At 42.0% G+C, this 26,804-nt stretch overlaps 1 protein-coding gene across 1 annotated transcript; it reads left to right on the top strand.

Moving 5' to 3' along the window:
* Window positions 1-387: 387 nt before the first annotated feature.
* Window positions 388-25,999, top strand: LOC117455957 (E3 ubiquitin-protein ligase UHRF2-like). The gene is made up of 16 exons (XM_034095629.1): window positions 388-705; window positions 6,976-7,371; window positions 8,609-8,928; window positions 15,745-15,963; window positions 16,165-16,274; window positions 16,400-16,586; window positions 17,081-17,204; window positions 21,522-21,629; window positions 22,108-22,212; window positions 22,352-22,458; window positions 22,643-22,805; window positions 22,984-23,121; window positions 23,243-23,486; window positions 23,697-23,845; window positions 24,236-24,334; window positions 24,430-25,999. Exons 1-16 carry the CDS (start codon window positions 553-555, stop codon window positions 24,574-24,576), a joined length of 2,769 nt encoding a protein of 922 aa, XP_033951520.1. The 5' UTR covers window positions 388-552; the 3' UTR covers window positions 24,577-25,999.
* The last annotated feature ends 805 nt before the right edge of the window (window positions 26,000-26,804 follow it).

Below are 26,804 nucleotides of genomic sequence, written 5' to 3'. Positions count from 1 at the left end.
TAGCAATGTTTTTTTATGAGCAAATTCTTTATGAACATTTGCAAAGGAACTGTCCGACAAAATAGTGTTTTTGAAGTAAAACTAAGAATAAATCAGGAATACATAACTAATCAAATAATGATTTTTGAAGACAAGGCAAGGCAAGGCAAGTTTATTTATATAGCACTTTTCGACGCAGGGTAATTCAAAGTGCTTTACAAAAAAGAAATGAAAGACATTAAGACAGGTGAATTACTGTTCTCAGACGCAACTTCGTAAGCTTCCAACCACTACAGTGCTGTGAATGTTGTCCTCTGTGCACATGAAATGGAGAGCTGCGCCTTTAACGGCACACTGTGATCGCTTAAACGTTGTTTCGCGAGATTTGCTTGGCGCCGCGACCTCATGTGAGACTCCAGCGCGAACCAGTCCGACGTTACCTCTGCAGAGGAAAACGCAATGGATCCCTGATCGCTTTCCTTTATATCTCCCTCTACCCCTGGAAAACAAAACTCGTATCCAAAATATTGCTTTATCTCCTATTTATCTGAAGCGTTACAGGGCGGTGCAACAATGTGGATCCAGGTTCGCACGATAGACGGGAAGGAGACGCGAACCGTTGAGGATCTTTCTAGATTGACCAAAATTGAGTCTTTACGTTTGAAAATACAGGAGATCTTCAGTGTAAACCCACAGCAGCAGCGCCTGTTCTACCGAGGAAAGCAGGTAAACACAAACCCCGTGTCAACCCGTCATGCAACAGTCAGTTTTTAATGTTTTGGTGCTTGTGGAGAGTGTGTGATCTCTGGTGTTGTAGCGATTTTTCGGACCCATGCGAGCTTCCTGTTTTGATAGGAATTCGCCAATAGTTATTGCGCAAGAGCCTGAGGTACGCGGTGTGCCAGCCCCTGAGAAAAACAGCAACATTGCATGGATGCATGGTCATATTTTCACACTGTACTCCATTGTTTGGGTTTGCAGTGCGTGCAACAAATGTCTCACTACCGTAGACATGTTTGTTTACATTGCGACGCGAGGGAAAAGAGAACATCGCACTCAGTTTCCCCATGCAGACCAAAGGAGATAGTGCACCATACCGCAGCACTTGTTTTTAACCGTGTGTCAGATTCAAAATCTCCTTTCTAAATCTGTTTTGTATTGTTCACATGTGGCTTTAAACTGCACTCAGTGGTCCAGCATGCTCGTGCATGTGGTGTGTTATGATGATGTTAATGATAATTTGAGGGAGGAGTGGACTCGTGGCTCCACGTGCCTTGACAGCTAAAGGCAGTTGTGTTTACACCCTGGCGTCACTAAAATATGCACACAGTACAGTGAGGATGGACAAAGCTGTCACCTGTAAAACATGATACAATAATATACATTCTGTAGTAATACGACTTGCTTCAGTACCACATTCATTTGTATTGCTATGCTTTATTTTTCAGTAAATCTTACATTTTCTAAACATAATGATAATGTAATCAGTCATTGTTGAACAATAGGGCAATCCTGTGCAAACCATTAAGAATCTCTTTATTTCACATTTATCTCCAGCTAAATGAGGAAGAAAGTAATCATTTTTTAGATATCTGCTCACTCCACCAACTATTTAATGTAGCTTTGGTTTACTACACTCCATACCTGTATAATTGCATCAGTAATGCAGACTTTTAGAAATGAGCGTATATTGAACCTATGTTTCTAAGCACTTTATCCCCTATATATATGTGTATCATGGAACATTCCTTAAAGGTATTGTGATTTAGTTGTGATAGATTTAGATGTTTTGCCACAGCATGAGATCTTAGACATTTAATAACAAATACTGGTAATATTGTTTCTGGAACAGAGCGGGATTGACATTAATTAAACCTTTTTAACACACTTGTTTTAATACTGTTGTAAACGGTAGACAATATTTAAAATATGTATTTTTATATCACTGCAATGCTGCAATAATTAGACTGTAAAATACTGATTTTTGTCGAAATCACCCACCCAACCCTTGTATGATATACGATAATATTGTCTTTGCTTATCATATCAATCACAATTTATGTCAGATTTTAGTTGTTAGACTCTGGAAAATCATTACAGATTGAACATTAATGTGATTTGACATCCTATTATTCAGATAATTTCTTGTTTGTTCCAAATATGTGAACATAAGGACATTATATAAAAGACAGAAAGGCATCCTAATGTGTACGTTGTGTTCAAAGTACCAGCTGTTATTCTATCAGTAATATGCAGGATATGCTCACTTCTGACAGGAAACTGGGGACATGATTTATTTAGTATTTAGGAATAACATTACAAAACTGATAACTCAACATGAGTCAGCGAGGCAGATAGCCCCCAGGAAGCAAACAGCCCACATGGTGTGTTGGTCTCACATTGTTTACATTTAGTCACACTCTCCTTCATTAATATGTGCCAGGCAGAAATGTAGGGCAAACAATTCCTTTATAAATGACTTTCTGCATGTTCGAGTTGTCTAATCTACTTCCTGTTAGGTAATTAATGAACTCTAAATCCTAGTACAGACCACTTAGGTCGTTTTTTGTTTGTTTGTTTGTGAGCTGGATCCACTGCAGGATGGATATTAGAAAAATGCTTCATGAACTGTTTGAGAGATTGTAATTCATAGAATGCTTTTATATTTATATCTGTTGGCTACAGCACATGCTTTTTGTCAAACAATGGTTCACTTGGCAAACCATTATTATGAAAGCCCCAGATGCATTTGTACTTATAAACTCATACAAATATAGGCAGTTATGACCAATATCCTTCAACAAAACCCTTGTGCAAGTTAAGTACACCACAGTGACAAAGCAAGATTGGAGCACAGCAGAAGCCACAATGCAGTTCATTTTCTTATTTGCTCTATTAGCAACTAATTATCTGTACCACTTGAGTTGTAGTGATCTGTTGGAGATGTGGTTGCAAAGGCCAGGCCAGTGTAGCAAATCCTTCACTGGAAATAAAGTGGGGAGGGTTGATTAGGGCAATTCCATACTTTAAGTAATGCATCGAATGAGGCAGCGACACGCAGCGTATTCTAGCTAGTGCCCTTACATGCATGTTGGGATTTGGACTTCTAGCAGAATAACTCTAATTCCTTTCCAAAATGGCGTCTTGTTTTTCCCCCCAGCTCACTGCTCATGCTGCCTCTCCGGTTCAAAGTCATGCTTGCCCTTGACTCGGAAGTGTCTCGAGCCAGCAGCCGCACAACTTGGCCCCAGTGTTTGTTTTTAGCTTTTTTGACTGGTTTTGCAGTTTTCCTGTCAACTCCTCATGTCTCTGTTTCACATTGAGCAACGTTGTTGTTCACGGGCAGACTAATACACACCTTCCACTGTCCATGCAGCCTTTCTGCTACACCCCTGCACTCACTTTTTCAGAAGACTACTTTACTAATAAAAAAAGAAGCCTTTTCCTGTTTATTAGCTTGTTTGTAGCTCAGATTGTATTGCGTCTGTGCTTCAAATATGAGGCTGTTCACTTTTTTCTTTCGAGGCAGCAACATGTTTCACGTTTAAATGGTTGGGCTGTCCTCCACTGTTTGCTGTTGCTTATTGTTGGGCTGTACGGAAGCTTTATTGGCTAGTGACCTAGATATATAGTTACAATTTGATTATACATGCATTGATGTTGTGGCTCCTCGATTGATGGCTTTTCTTTGGACATTGCCAAGCGGTAGAATTTCAGGGGAAACGAAGTTGGCTGCAGCCATGCATGTACACCCAGTCACACCCTTCTTCGACAGATAGGCTGGACAAAGAGCAAAGACAAAGAGAGGCACTAAATCTAGAGTACAACTGCATGCTTTCTAACACTCCCCCATGTTTTCATAATTTACTTCACTCCTAATAGTAGCTCTAGCTTGCCTGGTGGTCAAATGGCCTACATGCAAAATGTTAGCGCCTACACATGCATCGTGAATAAACAGTTTAATATACAACATGCTATTTTATGATAATGAAGAGAGTTGTACTTTAGTAATGTTTTTAATCTATATTTATAGGTATAAACTACAAATATTGGTCACATATACTTGAATACTGCAAGTTTACGCTTATAGTAAATAGTATTTATTACTATTTTGTCCTACATTCTCCCTTCCTAATGACAATTAATCATCTATTGGGGGGAAATACTGTGATTTGTATTACATCTACTTTGTGAGTGGTATATGACCATGGGACCTTGAATGTATTTTGAAGGTGACAAATTGACCAAATGCTTATTTTTAGGAACTAACATAAAGTTATCAAAACAGCAGCAAACGAATAACAAGCAAGTCCCCTTTCGGTTAAATGTGCTAATTAACAGTGGAAAGTGTTGGTTTAAGATTGAACGACTGTGAGCAGAGTGAGGGATAAAAGACGGAACATGGGCGCTCGGTAATGCAGGCGCACAGACACACCCCATGTCATTGTTTTTGGAAATCTGACCTATTTTTCTCAGCTCTATGCTAAGACTGCCTGTGGGCGGCGAAGAAGAAATCGTGTCGGAGTAAGGGGTTTACCCCACCCACGGTTTCTGCTCTATGGTAGTTATTATTGTCTGTAGTTTTATCATAATGTTAACACATTTGTTTCATGACTGATATTTGTATAGAATAGGTAGAACATGTTTCGGCCTGCATGTCTAAGAGGTTTTTTCAGTCTCTATGCAGTCTCTCTTGTCATTGAATGACGTTCTTTCTGACTGTACTTTTGTTCCTCTTACAATACTAAAAATGAGTGTTAGAAAGACTGCCTGTCGAAACTGAAATTAGTACAGAGGTGTTCATTTGATCAACTGAACAATGTTATACACACATACGTAGACATGGAAGCATTCACACCGTTGCCATGCCAAGGAATTCCAACTGTGATTTATTCTTGCATTTTGAGGAGTAATTTATATTAACAGTCTCTGGTTTGTCTAAAGCTTTGTTATAACGTGGTCTGTTAACTAAAGTCTCCCTCTGAAACACAATCACATAACAGAGATTCCATAATGTATTTTCTTTATTATTTATGATGTAGGAGAAAATGTCATATCCTTGATGATGTTATTCGTCCTACTCGCTCGAGAGAAAGCTAATATTTCTGTCAAAGAGATCTTGACCTCCATGAAAACAGAAAAAACATGTCTGACATTGCCTGTTTGCATGGCGGTTCTTTGTTTGAAGGATTTTTCAGCTGGTTACTGATATCAGGGCTGTTGCACCTCGCAGTGAGAGGCTGATCGCACAATGAAGGCGCTGTGGAAAGCGACTACAGCTTAGATATCAATTGTGAGGTTTGCTGCGGTGCATGAAATTCAACCGCATCTTTCTAATACTAAAATCTGTCTGCGTACCAAGTACTTCTCACCAGCAAGGCTTCCTGCTGCAGGTCCTACCAACAATCGTATGGTTTTTCTTGATGCAGTATCAGCAAGCAAAGCAGGGAGGAGGATAGACAATTACTGAAACCAAATCGAAGATGGAGTTTAGGCAGGGGGACAGACAAAGAAATGCTGAGATAGAGTACCCTATAATAACAGATAGACAGGTGAGTATAGCAATCACTGTGTTTGCACCAGTGCTCCTCTGATCTAAATTTCATGAGACTATTAAAAACAGGGAGGGATGGGGACGTTGCGCTTGCTCCCTTTGCTGCTCGCTGTCAAATAACGAAGAGGAGAAGGGGAGCGCGAGTGGCGGCCATGCTCGTCTCTCCCGTACAATGGGCTTGTGGGGTTGAGGGCTGAAATGAATAGCTGATGTCTATAATGAGTTGGCTTGCTTGCCATAAGCTCCATTCCTAAGGCAGTAGCTGTACTGTATACTTAGCAGTAGATTGGTTGTGGTAAAATACGGGTTTCTAACGGGCCCATGATTTTGTCGAGAGAACCATTTTTCTGATGCCCATACACGCCGCACTGCCTGAAAAGGGCGCTGATGATGATGGTGGGTTGGTGTCGACAGAGATTGTATACATGATTCAGGTTCATGGGGGTGGGGGTGCTCTCTTTTGGTTGTCATAGCAACCCAGTTCATTTCTTCACCCCCAGCTACATCTCCCATCACTTTAATTCATGCATTAGTTTCTTTTATTTCTTTTTCGTCTTGCTGAAAAGCGATGTGGGATTTATGAGAACGGAGCGGCGGTTTGCAATCCATGTCTATTGGACTGGATATGTTAACTAATACAAACGTGGCAAATCAGTAATGCCAAGCAACGGCTTACCAGTCATAAGTGCATATTTTGCCTTGTTTACCCCCTTATACACAAATCAGTTCAGAGGTACATATATTTATTGGCTACTAGGAAACCATCGGGCCATTTAAAGCAGAGAGCAGATGTTTTTCAGTAAACTCCTTAGCATCGTCCTCAACCACTGGTGTATTTAAAGTGCTGTGTGTGTATATTTTGATGTGCTCTGTAGCTGTTGAGTGCAGTACTAACAATACATAATTGTATTCTCTCACTATGCTCAATGTTGTCTTCCGTCTTTTTCGTTCTTTGTTTGTCCTTGACAAGCAGCCGAGTTTATTTGTCTGAGGGCGCTCTGTGGCACAGTTTTCGTTTCATACCACATAGATGCCTATTTGGAAAGAATTGTGGTACAATATTTAATGAAATATGTCTTCATGGACATTTATGTCATTGTCCACATACACATCGATGGGCAAGCTTAAGATATCTTTATGTGTGCTGCAACAACTAGTTGACTGAAGATTTGATTAATCATTTTTTGTTCATAAAAAAAACAAAGGACAAAACATGTTTAGTCATAGCTTTTTAAATGTATTGGATTCTTTTTTGAATATATGTGTATACATTAAATGTAATTCTTATTGAGTTTACTGACTAGAAAGAAAACATGCCTTTTGAAGACTGACTGTTAAAAATAATTGCGTTGCAGCGCTATATACAAATATGAATGTTCAGCATCTGTAAAGTGGTGTCTACTCAAGCATGTCAGTGACTTTTTAATGTTGTATCTTTTTAGATGGAAGATGGCCATACCCTGTATGACTATAACGTGGGACTGAATGACATCGTGCAGCTGCTGATCCGCTCGCAGACCGAGCCTCCGGACAGCCCCGCCACCAAGGACTCCTCCGGAATGGCCTGTAGTTCAGCCCCCCCCACTGACTGCAGGTCGGAAAGCCACAACTCCCCAGCTCCCGGCTCTCCCGCTGCTATGGAAACCTCCCCCACTATAGACAATGACCGCAGCAGCGTCACTACCAGCACTGTTAACGAAACCAAGCCGGACACCAGCGCTACCAGTCATTCAGCCTGTACCAAAAGTGTGTTCAAGACCCCCAGTCCAGCATGGTACAATCAGCCCCCCACATCCAGCAGAAACACACTAGTGGACCCGGGAATCGGTGTGTACAAGGTGAGGATGAGAGGGTTAATTTTCCTAATGTATTTGCAAGGCTTTACATGGTACTGGCTGGACTTTTAGCTAAATTACAGAGCATTTGGGCAAATCAATGCCAGAGTTTCTTGGGCTGGGCACTTTTTATTTATCTTGTGCTCCAATGTGGTTTAAAACTTCAAAACCACCCTGTAAATCGCTTTCATAATTTATAAATGAGATGTTACAAAAAGTACATGTTTAGTTGTGTAATTTAGCTTGCATGAAACAAGTAGTGTACATGCTTCTACAGTAGGTTGAATACTTTATTATTTTACAGCAGTTTCTTAACAAAAATGATGAAGGAACAATACCACTATGCTTTTTATTTTCCCATGTGTACTTGGAAATTACTTCTATTTTAAATTACTAAGCAGTCCTATATTCCTTTCCCCACTGTCTTGTGTTGTAGCTTAGATATTTAGATGTATTTTATCCAAATTAATCATTCATTCTCATTGTTTAACTGCTCTGTCTCACCCTGAATGCCTTGATTTTATTAGGACTAATGCCACACAAGCATGTGGCCAACTTTACCAGAGAGGCACAGGCCAAGCCACACATAAGAATCAGATCTTTACAACCCTGTCACTAACCAATTTACAGATTTATAAATGGACTGCAGTCAAAACCCTTACGATTGTGAGTGTACTCTAATGTGTTCTGAGCTCTGCTGGCTGGCTGACCCACATGTCTGAGAATGATATGAGTGGACTCTTTTGATGGATGCCAAAAGTTCAATTCTGCATGCAGGGAGATCAATACTGTAACTAAGTAGATGAAATTTAAATTGTGCAGCTTCACTGGATATCAAGGTCAAATGCCTTTTTATATTCTTCACAGAACATTCACCACAGAATCTGCTATATTTGATTTAAAAGCAGAATATAGCTAAACGATGCTAGGGGTTACATCTATTTCTAAAAAGTAGAAGGAATGTAATGCAGAGAGCTAATAAAAGAATAAATGCAAAATGTTGTTTGCATGTATCACTTTTTGTTTACTATAAATTGCCCATAACTTTTATTACCCAGAGTATTTTAATGAGTTGTTTGACTTCCCAGGGGTAGGAAAACATTTTCTTTACATCTGATACTCTCTGTAAAGCTATTTTAATGGTGTGTAGTAAATGGGCTGATACATGGCGTGTTTGTTCAAACAGCAGACAGAGAAGATCAAAAGGCCAGGTGTTATTTTTGTCTTTGTATCTTCACAGTTTCATGAGCTGGTGGACTGTAGAGACGTCAGCATCGGTGCCTGGTTTGAGGCCTGCGTCGAAAACGTGACATGGACTCCCAAAGGACAGATACCGCCCACCAAGGGCAAGGTGGGCCGGCCCCCAAAAAGGACTAATGGAAAGCTGGAGGCCGAGCAGGGACAGGCCCACGGCCAGGGCCAAACCACAGACAGTAACAGGAATAATGTTGAGCTAAGCTCTGAGAGTAACGGAGCCTCCACCTCGCAGACAGACTCTCCAGCAGCTTCAGAGACCAAGGAGAAAGAAGAGGATCTATTGTACCACATTAAATATGACGAGTAAGTGACATGTGTTCCTGCTGCACCTGAGCTGATTTGAGTTGTTGCGATAACAAAAACATCATCACAGATTTGATCAAAATAGTAGATTTCTGTTTAAAAAGTCTCCTATTATGCAATTTTTAGACATATTTTAGGCAACATGTCTATGATGTGTTTTGCTCAGATCATGAATTGTTGACATCCCTCATACCCCTCTATTCCAGCCCTGTTAGAGAAACACTGATTTTGGGTCCTTAGCTTGAAAAAAAAAAAAGAGGAAGGGGAGCTTGTGCCTACTCAGAATTCTACGAGATACAGCTCAATGCTGCCGTGATTAAACGCCATATCATGTTCCAAACCACATCAAGGATTATTTCTGAAAAAGTATGGAGCTCAAATGCTTTTTCTCTTGCGGGTTTACCACAAGGTGAGTTCCTTTCTTTATTTCCCGCTTTTTTACACATGCTCTCTCCAGTACAGGTTAGCTCTGAGTGTTAGCGATGCTTGCTAATGTAAGAAAAGACCATATTACGTCCAAAACACGTCAGGCATTGTTTCTGATAGCAACTCTCTGATTTCACATTTCCGATATTACCTCATATCGGACGCAAATCTGGATCAGCTCCGTTGTACCCCCATTTTTTTGAGATTTGGGTACAGAGGAAAAGAGAGAGGGTTTTGTTTTCTGACTCTTTGTGAGTTCCCGGGGACACATATTTATGTATAAAGGACATTAAAAAGTGCATTTAGCATGATAGGAGACCTTTAAAGCAGACATCTGCACAGTGTCCTTGCTGCTGCATTTTGGTCAGGTCAGGTTGGTCAGGTAGATCATTCTGGATAATGAATATCTGTGTAGGATTGGAATATAACTCAGTGTTGTGGCTCTATTAGGATACTGTGATTCTTTACCTTCTCGTTTTAATACGCTGTGTAACAGCACAATGTTATGTTCTGACTAGATATCAATTTTTAAAATATGCTGTTGTGTTTAAGATAAAACTGTGCACCAAACATACATCCATGCAAGGCATCAGTTACGGTGTTTGGTGCGTCGGGAATTGCAGCCTCTGCTGTCCCCTGGCAGTTCAGGGGATAGAAAGAGGGGGTTTGGGTAGTTGGTGCTACAATTTGGACTCTATCTCTTGCGCTCTGCTTTTCCAGCAAATTCATTCAGAAGCCGATGTTTCCATGGTAACTCACGAGTTCTCAGGAGCATTACTTCTTTGCTTGCCTCCTTCAGCTTTGTCTGTAATTGCTGTGCACATGCCACCGGTGAGACATAGCCTCCTCACTGCGTCTATGCGGTGTGTGCCTGTGCGTGTGTGTGTTTGTGTGTTTCTGTCACGGGATGTTATGCCAGAGAAACAGCATCAAGGGTTGTTGAGCAATAAATGTGGGTTTTTGTTCAGGCAGACATCATTCCCATTTGACATTCTGCAATCTTCCAAATCCCTGGTATTTGGCTTTTATTCATTTCATCATTTAAAACAGGACAGGAGTGTTTCTGCAGGGAAAATGCAACAATACACATCGTTTGTGTGCTCCTATTTATTTGAATTCAGTGGGTTTCATTATTTATCTGTTGGTTTGTTTACTCAGATTATTGTTTTTTGCCTCATGTTCCCCATTTGCTTTATTTGATAGCTGACAGTCAGGGTAGAGAGGCAGGGAACGTAGCGAGAGTGAGACAAAAATGACAACAAAGGGCCCACGCTAGTTTTAAACCCAGGACGTCACCCTCATGTGTGATTTGCATTTTCACCAAATGAGCCACAAATGCAACCCCGGTTTTGTGTGCTGCTGAGAAGCCGCTGCTACAACTGCAATAGATCTAAATTCTCACCTTTCTGTTTGTCTGGTTACTTGTAAAATATACTCTTTTGCCTTTTACTAAATGCGTAGTACTTTGTCCTGAGAGGCATTCCAGATTTCTGCAGATATGTTTGTTTGCCAGGGAAAAGTGGTTGGTGGGAATGATTGCTCCGCCTTCCCACGCAGGCACACATACTCCCCCATTAAACACCTGCCTGCATGGGAAATGAAAACCAGCCCTACAAAATGAACTCTGTTTTTTACAGAATGTAATGATCAAAGGGATATGTAGGGTCAACCTCCCCTCTGCTGCTACCAGGAAATAAAGTGGTGTTTGTGTGTGCATAACAATACTTTCAGATATGGTTCCATGGTTCAGCTAAACATGTTTAAGATGATCTTTGCAGAGAGTAAATAAAGACATAAAATTGACAAATATAATATGTTCTACTTTCAAGTGGACCATTATATGTGTAATATGTAATGATAATTAACGTATGGTTGTGTCTTAAGTCAGTTAATTTTACAGAGGTGACACAAAATAAAATACAGAAATTACAAATTGAATGTCTCCTTAAAGAAAACAGTGCTTTCTCTTGCATCATTTGACCAAAATGAAAGAAAATATTCAGGTTCCAGCTGAATTAGTCTTGTTAAACATTGAGCACTAGTCTGAACTCATGGCAAATGTTGGCCTGATCAATCAAGAGAAAAGTACTTGTTATGCCAAAGCCACACAGTATGTCATACACTTTATTTTATATATATATATATATATATATATATATATATATTGCCCTCGTCATTCAACCTTAGTGACTAGACAAGAGGATTAGTCCCAGGCGAGCTTTCAGAATCTGCAGCAGCATGGTAGACTTTTGGCACAATGGAGGTCAATTGTACATGTCTGTAGGAAAAGCCCCTGTGTCAATAATAGTGAAGCTAGAACTTAATTCCATTTAGTTACAGTGTTGTTCATGGCTCACTGTAACACTGCCCTTGTTTACTGGAACCACTGAATATAATAGAGCCATTGTAAATGCTCTTAGTAACCCCTTAGCTTTTTGTGAATAATGGGTTATTGCTATCTTAATTACTGCACCTTGTGATCGTTTTTTTTAATAATATCTCATATGTAGCTATTTAAAGTAAAATTGGTGTTTTGGGCTTACGTTCTTCTTAAATGGGCTCTGTCTGCTAATTGTTCAGGATCAACGTAGCAGTGGAAGAGATCTTACCAGCAGCATCTAAAGCTGTGGCAGTTGTTAGAACGCGGCTGATATCTGAGTGCCTTTCAGAGAGCTTTTTTTGCTGCGATTCCAATTATGTAAGTGACATTGAAATGAGGATGAAATTAGGTCTAATTGAAGTTTCATATAAGTTTCTCTTTCTCACTCGCCCACTCTCCATCACAATTTCTAGACAGTTATTGTATGATTGTTGGGTATCAAAATGCTGACTGTCAAAAATGTGCCTTATACAGTTATATTGGTGTGAGCAGATATTGATATATGATTGATTGATTGATTGATTGATTGATTGATTGATTGATTGATTGATATTATGCATTTTGGAATAGGGGCATGTTCACTGTGACTGTAATCCTTGACATGGTGCTTTAAAGGCCTTTTTCACAAAGGACATTTTTACCTGTCACAATTGAGATCACACAGGTGTTATTAATAGTCACATGATTGCTACATGTAACAACTGTGTAAGACCATGCCTTATTACATACACAGCTTAATTCACAACTGTATATACATATATATTATCAGACTCTTTATCAGACCGTTTTCAGCATCACAGTTTTATATCTGTATGAGCTTCAATAATCCCATATTTGTCAAGCTGTAGTGTTTACATTATATATACTACTACATTATATATACTACTACAACTTGAGGTAAGAAGTAGAAATGTCACATTAGGATAATAGGATTCATGTTTAAAATCACTAAAGTGGCTCTTTTTAATACCTGAAGTTGTCTTTTGATGTCTTTCTCGTGACTTAACTTGAAAATGTCTCATACTAACATTCACTAAATTAAGATATATATTTATGAAAGAGGCTCCCATTTTGCCCTCAATTACTAACAAAGCCGAGGTTGAGAGAGCCTGCATGCAGACACTTTCCCTCCCTACAGTTGAAGCAATTATATTCAGCTTGTTTAGTGTCAGAGCATTTCTAACTCGGCAGCTAATCAGCAAATTGAGGATTTCTCATTTTCTCCGTTGCCTGTCTCCCTCCTTACAGGGACCTCGGCTAAGCACACAAAACGCTGATGATGGGTTCATAACAGAAAAACTGAGAGAAAAGAGCTCGTCTGTAGATCAGTCATGTTTTCTCAATTTCCCTACAGATTAAAAAGGTTTCAGCATTCTATATAGGTAAACTATGCATTGATAAGAGTCTTGACGTGATTTTTGGTTTCTTGTTTAAACCTCGTACCTCAAATGTTCGACTTTATTCCTCCAGACTTACAGCACAGATTCTTATTTTTCTTGTTTGATATCTGCTGGTGCAATAACTAGCAGTTTTAAGGAGGAAAACACTGTATTGCGTTTCAAAAAATATGTAGGATGTTTCCATTTGCAAATTGATATTTGATGTAATTCCTAATTAATCTGGTGCCTCAGTTGGTGAATTGTCATGGGTTTGGAGCAGGGCCAGTGTGCAACAGTACAGACAGTGTGAGCTTGTGTGGTCTTAAACTCGGGTACTTCTGCTCCTCTTGTGTTGCTCCGTGTTCTCCTTCTGTTCATGTGCTCCAAGGTTGATATTCCGCTCCGCTGTGTGTTTCAGTGTGTACACATGTCCATATTGGTGTGTGTCTGTTTACATTTCTGTTGCTTGTATTCACCCCCCCTTATCCTAAACCTAAAACTGCAGTAATCCCTTGGCCCTAAAAAAGGAAATCCCCACACTGTGCCCCGGCCTCCTCTTCCTGGGAGAACGCTAGCTTTGCGCTACTCTTACAGTCTGCCTCTGTAGGACCTCTCCTCGATTTACAATGGCTTAAAACATGCAGCATGGTCTTGTTAGTAAGAAAGTAAAGCTTAAGTAGGGAATTTCTGGAATGATAGACATCTTAAATGTCTGGAATTTTGGTTAATTAATTTGTGTCATCGGTTCAGACTCCCAAAGTACCACGCTTAGACTCAACTTTCCCTGAAAAACACAGTTTGCACACGTTTCTCAACTTCCCCTTCCACCTCCCACTGTGTAAGCGGCTCTGAGCGTGCAGGCTGTTGTGCAGTAAAACTTCTCTGCCAACACATTGTACTCATGGAAGCATAGTTCCAGTTATTGGCACGCAGGCAAGCTGTTAATTAATCTGTTAACAGTTAATGATGACATCTCCAAGTTTTGCCACACAAGAATACTTTTCATACTTATGGCAGAAGGAGAAACATTTTGAGTTAAACAAGATTTGCTACTAATTTTCTTTATGAACATTAAAAATAAAAAACCTTATCACAGTTTAAAAAAACATTTAGGAATTTGTTTGTTAAGACTTCTGAGTTCAATCAAATCTTAGTGGCTGTATAGGAAATATAAAGCTAGGTAGCTTAGCATGGCACATAGATGAGAACACAGGCTAAAGGCTAACTTTGAGCATACAGCTTTAGTTTGGCTCTGTACAAATGTAGCTAAATCTGTTTACTAGCACCTCCAAAGCTCACTCTTTTGTTTAATCTGTTCCAACACCGAGGTATAAAAACATCATGTTGGGGTTTAATGTGCCAGACAAATTCTTGGACGGGTGCAATAACTTTCTGCATTCTCTATTGGTTGCCTGGCAAACTAACAACGACATTAAGACGAGAATTGAATTGTTGTTCAAAGGCAAACAGCCATCAAACTATTCCTTATGTAAAGCTGGCAATCAAATGTTGTGGGGTAACGTGTTTTTTTTTAACCCTTACCCTATATACCCTAACCGTAAAACCTATTTAAAACTGAAAAGTAAACCTTTAAGACACATGAGGCTTTTACAAAAGAAGCTTAATAAGGCTGTTGTTATCTTTACTCACCTCAAATCTTTACTCACTCATACTCAGGATGTAGGAATCTCATGCCTGGTCATCCCAGACAGGAGTTTGCATAAACATTTGACTGTGTTAAGTGAGCAGAAACAATATTCATGAATATAATGTAGTGCCATGTAGTGCCACCCTTCAAACAGCGGATCCAGTCCAGATATCCTCAATATTCGTAATTTAACATAAGAATGAATGACTGATTCCTGACTATAACTTTTAAAAGACTAATTAAAAAACTGTTTGACTAGAAAAGTCACTAGGGCTGTAAGGCTGCTGTAATTAGAATGTGTAGATTTACAGGGAGGCAATAGCAGTTAATATCCTTTATAATCCTTTGCTCCAAAACCCCAGTCAGGAAGTTGTTGTGTGGAATTGCCTTATAGTATGTAAAGCCATTTCTTTTTATATATACAGAATTTACAAGGATAGTTAAATCATTTGTGTAATTTAAATAAGTTGCTAAAATAAGAAAATGCCTCTAATCATGACTTTATTCCTATAATCAGCATTTGGCTTTCTGTGAAAAGTCCAAATGCATGACAGTGTTTGCCTGTAGTGGCTCAGCAGACTGCACAAAGGCTTGTATTGCTTATCAACTGGACAGACTGTGAATCTCTCACTGCATTGAGCTGGTAAATAGTTTTATTCACATCCATCTTTTTACCAAACACTGTTCTGAATGGCTGCTTTCTGCTGGGAATTATTTGTACACTGTTGAACCCTGTTTCTAAGGTTAAACTCTTCCGAACAATGGCGAATGCAGCTAATGTATAAGAAGTGAACACTTTTAATCAAAGAATGTGACTTTCATGAAATGCACATTAAATATGTACAGAAATCTGATCTTTGAAGAAAAGAAAGTGTCTGTAACCATTAACCTCTGATTGACTAATAAGACAGGAGTGTGAACATCAAGGTGATGATAGCAGGCAGATTTCTCACTCCTTTCCTTCTCCCCTTTTCTTTCTCCAGCTACCCAGAGAACGGGGTGGTGGAGATACGGCCGGTGGATGTGCGACCCCGTGCCAGGACTCTGCTGCGGTGGGACCAGCTGCAGGTGGGCATGCGGGTGATGGTCAACTACAACATGGAGACGCCAGAGGAGAGGGGCTTCTGGTTTGATGCCGAGGTTCAGGCCCTTAACCAACCCTCCCGCACCAACAAAGAGCTCCGAGTCAAGATTCTCCTGGGGTGAGGATCTTCCTTCCTAGGTGGGAGGTTATGGGGATAGTCGTTTATCTTCATTAGAATGTCTGCTTGGTCAATAATCTTTTTTTGCTCATTAAGATGATCCTTTAGTCTGTACTCAGTCAAAAGTCTTCATCATCCCTTCTGGTTTTATTTCCTTGTGCTTTCTCTCCCATCCTTTTATTTGTTTTGCCCTGCCTTCAGGGGTTCTGGAGATATAATCGGGGATTGTAAAGTTCATTTTCTGGATGAAATCTACCAGTTGGAGAAACCAGGAGCTCCTGCACTCTCAGCTTCAGACGGACAATTTAAACGTATGCAACAGACTGCACACACATATACAAACACACTGTGAAAAAGGTGACAAAACATGCCCGCGACCATAGCAAAAGAACATCTTCAAACACGTGTGCATGTGTATGAATGTTTCCTCCTCCAGGGAAGAGTGGGCCAGAGTGTAAGCACTGCAAGGCTGACCCTGAGGCAGAGTGTCGCTTCTGCTCCTGCTGTGTGTGCGGCGGGAAGCAGGATGCTCACATGCAGCTGCTGTGTGACGAGTGCAACATGGCGTTCCACATCTACTGCCTCAACCCGCCGCTGGGCACCATCCCAGATGACGAGGACTGGTGAGAGAGAGCGTAGCGCCGCAATTAACCACCACTTCACAATCAATTTAACAATGCTGATTAATGGTGTTCAGTACACGCTGAAGTGCATTTAGGCAGTAATTAAGGGGTGATTGAGGTTCAAATCAATTTAAAATAATGACATAATGCAGGTGTGAGTTTGTTTTAATGTAGTGGAGATGAGGGTGAGAATATTGTTTTATATTTTGACAGTTATGGAGAGAAGGATCCTCGTCCTCATGCTTAATGCCTCGTGTATTACTGAATGGAACTCAAACAGCAAAAAGTTAAAGATGAAATCGACCAACAGCATTACTCAACCACCTCTGTCTCCAACCTTCTGATATTCACTGAATACAAAAATGTAGTTGTTGCAACATCTCTCTTTAGGGCGTTGAAAAATGTCAGTCTTTGCTTCTGGTTAATTTGGGGCTTTGTTGCTGCTGTTATCAAACTCTCTTACTCACACACACGACTGCCTCTCATTCTGCCAGGTACTGTCCCACCTGTAAGAACGACACCAGTGAGGTTGTTAAGGCAGGCGAGAAGCTCAAAGCCAGCAAGAAAAAAGCCAAGATGCCTTCGGCGACAACTGAAAGTCAAAGGGACTGGGGAAAGGTGAGACCCGAGAGGATACACACACACACACACACACACACACACACACACACACACACACACACACACACACACACACACACACACACACACACACACACACACACACACACACACACACACACACACACACACACACACACACACACACACACACACACACACACACACACAGACTAACACACACACACACACACTAGATGAACTGACAGCGGCTGTATAAAAACCGTAAGTCTAAAGGAGGGCCTGTGATTTCTAGAACGGAAAATAATATGCTGCTCCCTTATTGGGCATAGATAGAAAAAAGTATGCTAATGCTCCACAGAGATAGAAGACAGATTTTCCACCATCAGATTTACCCTGCTAGCAATTTTCAATGTATTACATCACCACCAGATTGCTGATAATAATGATATGACATAACTACAAAGCTACATTTGCATATGAAACTGGCACTTTCAAATGTATTCAGTGGTACAGCATTTTTTAGTACTGAATGGCTATTTGAGTATGCAATGCTTGGGGTGAGCCACTCTTTAATTAGCATTCATTCAGTGCATTATTCCTGCATCAAACACATTATATCCCTTTCATTTCCTGCATACAGGTTTGTTGTTCAGTGTATGTGGTTAATACCTTGTGTAGCAAAGTAATGAAGCAAGTAATCTTCTCTGTGCTTTGTGTTGTGCTATTCTCAATCGGAGATAAATATCTTGTTTAATGTGAAGAGTTTTCAATATTGCCTAAGTACCAAATGTTCATTTTCTCTAGAATCAAACAATAAGATCAGATCCAGTCAACAATACCTGTTATTTACTTACTCTTTAAATAAAATACATGATTTTGATAATGTCGGTTGAGTCATATCACTAATCAAGCTAAAATCACATTTATATTTTTTACATGGCAACACTTAAATCATCCCATGCTGGCTGCTGGGGCAGAAAATGAAACCGAGGGGGACAGATGACATGTATTTAAAATAGTTTTTTTTAAAGCATCTGTTTCAAGCATAGCCTACTGTTTAATTTTTTCCCCCTCACAATCTCCTTGGAGTCTTCTCATGGCAACACTTTGAGATATTGTGTGGCTCCTTCCTATCCTGGCCTGGCTGTCTCCCTGGTGTAATGTGAACAATGCCATTAAGCATGACTTAGCCACTTTCCTGGAACTGCCAACGGAAAATAACTAGTTTCTTTACCAGAATGCTCTCTTTCTCTGTGGACTAATTGAAAACAGGCTGGTTTGTGTGTTTGGGCACATTAAAGTTCTGTGAGTCACACAGCATTTATTCATGCTTTTCACATTATTGCAATTTTATAACCCTTGAAACAAAATATTCTTATACTCTATTCTTCTCCGGAGTTGCTCAAGGTGTGAGGCGCCGGGCGGGTGTGGGGATACTCACAAGTCCCCGGTTAGGTGCTTCGTTGTTGGAGTTTACCCCAGTGGACGAGAGGGTCGCCTCCCTACGCCTGCGGGTTATGGGGGGGAAAACTCTGACTGTTGTGTGTGCTTATGCACCCAACAGCAGTTCAGAGTATTCGGCCTTCTTGGAGACCCTGGAAAGAGTCCTGTATGGGGCTCCTGAAGGGGACTCCTTAGTCTTGCTGGGAGACTTCAACGCACATGTGGGCAATGATGGAGACACTTGGAGGGGCGTGATTGGGAGGAACGGCCCCCCTGATCTGAACCGGAGTGGTGGTTTGTTACTGGACTTCTGTGCTAGTCATGAATTGGCCATAACAAACACCATGTTCGAACATAAGGATGCTCATAAGTGTACGTGGTACCAGAGCACCCTAGGCAGAAGGTCCATGATCGATTTCGTTATCGTATCATCGGACCTGATGCCGTATGTTTTGGACACTCGGGTAAAGAGAGGGGCGGAGTTGTCAACTGATCACCATCTGGTGGTGAGTTGGGTCGAGTGGCGGGGGAAGCCTCTGGATAGACCTGGTAAGCCCAAACGTGTAGTTCGGGTGAACTGGGAACGTCTGGAGGAGGCCCAAGTTCAGGAGGCCTTCAACTCACACCTCCGGCGGAGCTTTTCGGGCATTCCTGTGGAGGTTGGGGACATTGAACCAGAGTGGTCGGTGTTCAAAGCCTCTATTGCCGAAGCCGCGGTGGGGAGCTGTGGTCTCAAGGTCTTAGGTGCCTCAAGGGGCGGTAACCCTCGAACCTCCTGGTGGACACCGGTGGTCAGGGAAGCCGTCCGACTGAAGAAGGAGGCCTTCAGGGATTTGTTATCCCGGGGGACTCCCGAAGCAGTTGCAAGGTACCGACAGGCCCGAAGGGCAGCAGCCTCATCCGTGGCCGAGGCAAAGCAGCGGGTGTGGGAGAAGTTCGGAGAAGACATGGAGAAGGACTTTCGGGCGGCACCAAAGTTGTTCTGGAAAACTGTCCGACACCTCAGGAGGGGGAAGCAGGGAACCATCCAAGCTGTGTACAGTAAGGATGGGACGTTGTTGACCTCAACTGATGGAGTGTTGGGACGTTGGAAGGAACACTTTGAGGAACTCCTGAACCCGACAACTCCGCCCTCTATGTTAGAGGCAGAGCTGGAGTATGACGGGGGATCAACGCCAATCTCCCGGGGGGAGGTCACTGAGGTCGTCAAACAACTCCACAGTGGCAAAGCCCCGGGGGTGGATGAGATCCGCCCGGAAATGCTGAAGGCTCTGGGTGTTGAGGGACTGTCATGGTTGACACGTCTCATCAACGTTGCGTGGAAGTCGGAAACGGTACCGAAGGAGTGGCAGACCGGGGTGGTGGTCCCCCTTTTCAAAAAGGGGGATCAGAGAGTGTGTGCCAATTACAGAGGCATCACACTACTCAGCCTCCCCGGGAAAGTTTACTCCAAGGTACTCGAAAGGAGGGTCAGGCCGATTGTCGAACCTCAGATTGAGGAGGAACAATGCGGATTCCGTCCTGGTCGTGGAACGACGGATCAGCTTTTTACTCTCGCAAGGATCCTGGAGGGGGCCTGGGAGTACGCTTATCCGGTCTACATGTGTTTTGTAGACTTGGAGAAGGCGTATGACCGGGTTCCCAGGGAGTTACTGTGGGAGGTGCTGCGGGAGTATGGGGTGAGGGGGTCTCTACTCAGGGCCATCCAATCTCTGTACTCCCAAAGCGAGAGCTGTGTCCGGGTCCTCGGCAGTAAGTCGGACCCATTTCCGGTGAGGGTTGGCCCCCGCCAGGGCTGCGCTTTGTCACCAATCCTGTTTGTAATATACATGGATCGGATTTCGAGGCGTAGTCGTGGGGGGGGGGGTCTGCAGTTCGGTGGACTAAGGATTGCACCACTGCTTTTTGCAGATGATGTGGTTCTGATGGCTTCATCGGTCTGCGACCTTCAGCACTCACTGGATCGGTTCGCAACCGAGTGTGAAGCGGCTGGGATGAGGATCAGCACCTCCAAATCTGAGGCCATGGTTCTCAGCAGGAAACCGATGGACTGTCCACTCCAAGTAGGGAATGAGTCCTTACCCCAAGTGAAGGAGTTCAAGTATCTCGGGGTCTTGTTCTCGAGTGAGGGATCAATGGAGCGTGAGATGGGCCGGAGAATCGGAGCAGCGGGAGCGGTATTGCAGTCGCTTTACCGCACCGTTGTGACGAAAAGGGAGCTGAGCCGGAAGGCAAAGCTCTCTGTCTACCGGGCCATTTTCGTTCCTACCCTCACCTATGGTCATGAAGGATGGGTCATGACCGAAAGAACGAGATCGCGGATACAAGCGGCCGAGATGGGTTTCCTCCGCCGGGTGGCTGGTGTCTCCCTTAGAGATAAGGTGAGAAGTTCGGTCATCAGGGAGGGACTCGGAGTTGAGCCGCTCCTCCTTCGCGTCGAAAGAAGCCAGTTGAGGTGGTTCGGGCACCTAGTTAGGATGCCACCTGGGCGCCTCCCTAGGGAGGTGTTCCAGGCACGTCCAGCTGGGAAGAGACCAAGGGGTAGACCTAGGACCAGGTGGAGGGATTATATCTCTTCGCTGGCCTGGGAGCGCCTTGGGATCCCCCAGTCAGAGCTGGTTGATGTCGCCAGGGAAAAGAAAGTTTGGGGCTCTCTGCTGGAACTGCTACCCCCGCGACCCGACCACGGATAAGCGGGAGAAGATGGATGGATGAAACAAAATACTTTTCTTAGTCTTCTTACTTTTAAAATCCGGGTTGCCTCTTAAATGTGAATCTGATGATTTCTGGTAAAACCCATCAGCAGTTATGCTCATAAACAATATTTAAGTGTGATGTGGAGACATTTAATGGTATTTTTTTGCATGCAGTTAACATTCTTTTTTGTTTTTCTTGATGTAATTCCAGGGTATGGCCTGTGTGGGGCGTACTAAGGAGTGCACAATTGTTCCTTCAAACCATTATGGACCCATACCTGGTGTTCCTGTTGGAACCACCTGGAAATTCAGAGTTCAGGTTAGCAAAGTTTTACAGTGCATCATAAATTAAGTGGGTTTACTTTGAGAATTGATTAAAAACTGAAAGAAAATTGAGCAGTCAACCATGTCTCATCTTCTTTACTTATTGGTCAATAATATGGCATTAAGAATTGTTGTAATGCTTTATGTTTGGTAATATACTATCTGTTATTTCACTGCCTATACAGTATCATGAATGGCTCTCCTCTGCTCTTTCATGCATCTCTCTCTCTCTCTCTCTCTCTCTCTCTCTCTCTCTCTCTCTCTCTCTCTCTCTCTCTCTCTCTCTCTCTCTCTCTCTCTCTCTCTCTCTCTCTCTCTCTCTCTCTCTCTCTCTCTCTCTCTCTCTCTCTCTCTCTCTCTCTCTCTCTCTCTCTCTCTCTCTCTCTCTCTCTCTCGTCTCTGTCTCTGTCTCTGTCTCTGTCTCTGTCTCTGTCTCTGTCTCTGTCTCTGTCTCTGTCTCTGTCTGTGTCCAGGTGAGTGAGGCAGGTGTTCACAGGCCGCATGTTGGTGGTATCCATGGGCGCGGTAGCGATGGTTCCTATTCGCTTGTGTTGGCTGGGGGCTTTGAGGATGAAGTGGTGGGTTTAACCAACATTTTTTTTTAATATCTATTATGTTGTTGTTTGCATTGTTGTTTTACTCTTTAGTTTACTGAGTCATGTATGCATTAGGTGATTTTCTGATCACCTCACTATGTCTTCCATATCTTGTCTGTAGGATCGGGGGGATGAGTTCACCTACACCGGCAGCGGGGGTCGTGACCTCTCAGGCAACAAACGGATTGGAGAGCACTCTTTTGACCAGACCCTGACCCACATGAACAGGTACAACACTTAAAGATGACTACAAAGAAAGATTTTTTTTAAAGACTACTAAAGATAGATAAGCTTTAGTGATGAACTTGATCAAATCAATCATTACCTGATCATTTATTACCATCCCTAATCGCTAGTCAGACTTGAACATCATTGTGTTTTGAGTAGAACTCTTTAATGGTGACTCCTGCAGGGCGTTGGCTGCAAACTGTGATGCACCACTGAACGACAAAGACGGGGCAGAGTCCAGGAACTGGCGGGCCGGAAAGCCGGTGAGAGTGGTGCGCAGTTCTAAAGGTCGACGCATCAGCAAATACGCTCCTGAGGAGGGAAACCGCTACGATGGTATTTACAAGGTACAGGCTCACATGTAGTTGTTTTTCTGAAAGAGGTCTGCTAACCTCAAATAGAGCCGCATCACATACAAATAGTGCCTTACAAATATGGGCTGGGGCCAATGTCATAGTAACAAGTAGGAAATATAGGGAAGCATGGCAGTATTTAATGTTATACTGGTTTATATACGAATTTTAGGTGGTAAAATACTGGCCAGAGATTGGAAAGTGTGGTTACCTGGTATGGCGGTACCTGCTGAGACGGGACGATCTGGAACCAGCACCGTGGACACCTGAAGGACTAGAGAGGATCACAAAACTGGGCCTTGTTGTTCAGGTGAGACTGCAACTTCAGATATCCACCTATACCTATCTTTGCTTTAAATGTCTCATTAAAATACTGTATACATTTTGCATCTAGTATGTTTATCAAGTGTTTACTAAGTCATTGTCTGCAGTTCCCACCCGGCTACTTGTCTGCCATGGCTAACAAAACAAAGAAGGAGGCCTGTGCCAGACCAGGTCGCGGCGGCCGGGGCGGCCGGGGCAAGCACTATCCCGGGAGGGGGAGACCACGGAGACGTAAGATCAAGGAGAAACAAGAGAATAACGACGACGATGAGGAGTACGGAAAGCCAATTGCCAGTACGGATGAAGAGGAGCCACAGAGTAATGGAGAGAAGAAGACAACCAGAGAAATTGGTGGGTGATTTTACAAAAGTATCTCAAAGCAGGTCAGACAAGGTGTTGTGAGAAGAAGACAGCTGAGAACAGCGTGAGCAGTAACACTTATTTTAAGAGAACCTTAATATCTTTACCACAAGATAGCACTATTGTAGACTTCATTTTGAATACTGTTTTTTATTCTCCAAGAATATCTGTATTTTTAGATTGTTTGTCGATTTATACCAGAATCATCACCAGCGGCAGAGCCTCTCTCTAAGAGGGTGAAGATGGAGGAAATGTTCCAGCTGTCTGAGCAGCAGAAGCAGTTAATCCGGGAGGACACAGCCAACAAGAAGAACTGGGATGAAGCCATGGAACACCTTACAGAGGGACCGGTAGGAATCCCATTACACTGACCATGGAAATGGAATGATTCCCCTTAGTCTACAGATCTTAAATTCCAAATCAAATTAAGCTAACAATTTTTGTCATTGTTTATAACTTTGTATTGTTTAAGGGAAGCAATATCAGGGCAGATAGAGGGAAATAAACAACTTGGTCTGTAGTTACGTTGTACCAGCAGAAAGTGTGTTGTTAGCAATCATTCTGAAGAGTCAGAACCATATCAGCATCTCACCAGAACAAAGTGACATCGCAGATTCGTAGCTCTGCAGCTGTTCCGCTAATTCGCTATCTTTCTACTGTTATATATTTTCTTCTGTGTGTATTTCCTTCCTTTTTACCCCTTCCTCATTCACTGTTCTTCTGTCTTTGCAAATGTATAGAATTTCCTGAAGAAGATGGAGCAGATCTTCATGTGTGTGTGCTGCCAGGAGCTGGCTTTCCAACCCATCACCACTGTCTGCGCACACAATGTTTGCAAGGTGGGTGCAGACTGGATGCATTTGTAACCACCACATCTCTAAACCCCCGTCCTTAAATGTATATGTGAATTGTTGCTGCCCTCTTCTCTCCTCAGACTTGTCTACAGCGGTCGTTCAGAGCGGAGGTGTACACCTGCCCCTCCTGCCGTCAAGACTTGGGCACAGACTACGTGATGACCCAAAACTCGAAGCTTCAGGTGCTGCTCGACCAGTTCTTTCCCGGCTACAGCAAGGGCCGATGAGGACAACATCAACTTTATAAGTAGAATACGTACATACGCGCACATAAGCATCCATTCTGTGCACCTGTGTACAAATACCTAGAGCTCCACTTTAAATGCATTACGCACACATACTGTACTTTCCCACGGGCAAATGTATATTGCATATACAGCCATTTAATGTACACAATCATTCATACACAAACAACCTCACTAGGGCCTGACCTCATCTGTTAAACCTGGACTGTCTCTATTAACATCACCAGCCTGAAATTCAAAAGGACATTTTATAAGCTCCCTACTCTAGCCCCATACACGCACAAAAGGAGCTTAAATTCAAACCCACTAGCCACCTCAAGATATAGTTCCCTTGTTTCCCCTTCCACTGTGTTCACTCATATGTTGACATACAGGACAATGTTTGAGTGCAAATTTCTCCCCGGCAATATTATGTGATCGTTCCTTCTTCTCCTGCCAACCTGTATGCAATTGTGTACCATGTAAGCAAAATACTGAGCTGCTTCAAATATTTGCAGTATTTTAGGCAGCTGGCAAATAAAGTTTCTGGTTAGATGCAGAGATAAAGGCACAGCAGCAAATAACACCCACTGCCCTACATTCAGAATCAGCAAAAAGGTTACATGACCAGTTGGCAAGGTGAAATTAACTTGTATTACTATATAAAATAGAAGCACGCAATGTTTAATGTCTTTTGAAGCACGTCATCCATGACATGACTTATTTTGTAGGTGAACCAGGAGCATGTGTTGGCAATCCGTTAACTGCTCCTATCACTTGGAAGAATGCCATTATAAAATGTCTTGCCAGAGCATTTTCAGATAACAGAAATTTGGCAGCAGTGTCCGGTTTGTTTGGAGCGTCCGGAGATTTCTGCGTTAAAAAAAGAGCAACCTCGTAACACTGATCAACAGGCACAACTCTTTCAGATTTAATAAGGAGAAATAAAGGCATTAAGTTCATAAACATACCAAAGACATCAGGCGCTAGAGCAGTTCAGAGGCAAATATCTGCAGAACCGGACAAAGTCATTTCTAATGAGGAACCACACCTGAAAAGAAAACACACTTATCTCAAACATGACCTTGCCAATTCTTCCTCTAGAAAGGCACTGTGTTCCATTTCCAAGCAGCTTCAAATAAATGTGCAAGCCAGACAAACATGTTACTAGATCTCTCTCTCAAGAGCTGTTGAAACCTCTAACACTATTGAAATGATGCATTAAACATTTATATTAAGACATTTATATAATGTACTCTCATTCATAGCTGCACTTTTTCAGACTGAACTGTCCTTCTACATTACGTGATGTAGTGGAAATCAAAGACTAGCAGGCTTTGCACCTGAAGAGCTTGAAAGTGTGAGTTGCACTGCAGTTGTTATTTTGAACGACGCCTCGAAGGGCACACTGGTTGTCCCCGGTGTTACCAAGCAACCATAATCAACCAGGACTTCACACAAAGACGGTTAGCATATTTTGTGCTCAGCAGATATTCATCTGCTATTGTTCTCTCTGTTAGATTGAGTATAATCTCTGGAGAGCTCTGGATATCCAACTCAATCTGCTTCTGCTTAATTTTTTTCAAACGTAGTCTTATTAGGGATTGCACAGCCAGGATGATGTGAGTTAATTGTTGTCTCATTACATGCAGAAAATAGATTTATATTCCCTGACAAAGAGGAATCATTATGATCCTTATATAGATTCACATCATCAGAGTCTCAGAGGCCAAAATGTGCAGTCATCCCAGTATACAGAATGTAAGATGGACAGAAATACACTGTGCGACCAGTCTGATATTGTCAATATGATATTTTGTTATGTAGTCCAGACACAAGGAAAAGAGTGCCTTTTACACTAAAACTGTCAAGTACTGAAATCTGCATTCAATGCCTGGTCAGTTTGCTAATGTTACTTACTTATTCCATGCTGATTTAAAATTCTACATTTAGACCATTTTATTTTGGCCAAGTTGTAATATGTGTTATTGTGTTAAGGTAACATTTAACAGTTTACATGTCATTCTTGTAAAAGTATCAATGGGTTTATGTTCTGTGCTGGGGCTAAGGATCAGTTAATCATTTTCAATAGTGAGAGCTTTTCAACAGCATTACAGTGGTTGTTTTATAAAAACAATATTGAATGTTACAGTAAGAAGTGTGTTTCAATCCACATTCAACTTAATAATTAGTCAGATTTGAATCAAAAATGGGAAAGTAAATACAGAGAC

The sequence above is a fragment of the Pseudochaenichthys georgianus genome, chromosome 12, assembly GCF_902827115.2.
Source record: "Pseudochaenichthys georgianus chromosome 12, fPseGeo1.2, whole genome shotgun sequence".
NCBI lineage: Eukaryota > Metazoa > Chordata > Actinopteri > Perciformes > Channichthyidae > Pseudochaenichthys > Pseudochaenichthys georgianus.
The sequence above is the reverse complement of the archived record's forward strand: the minus strand, read 5'-3'. Positions and strand labels throughout refer to the sequence as shown.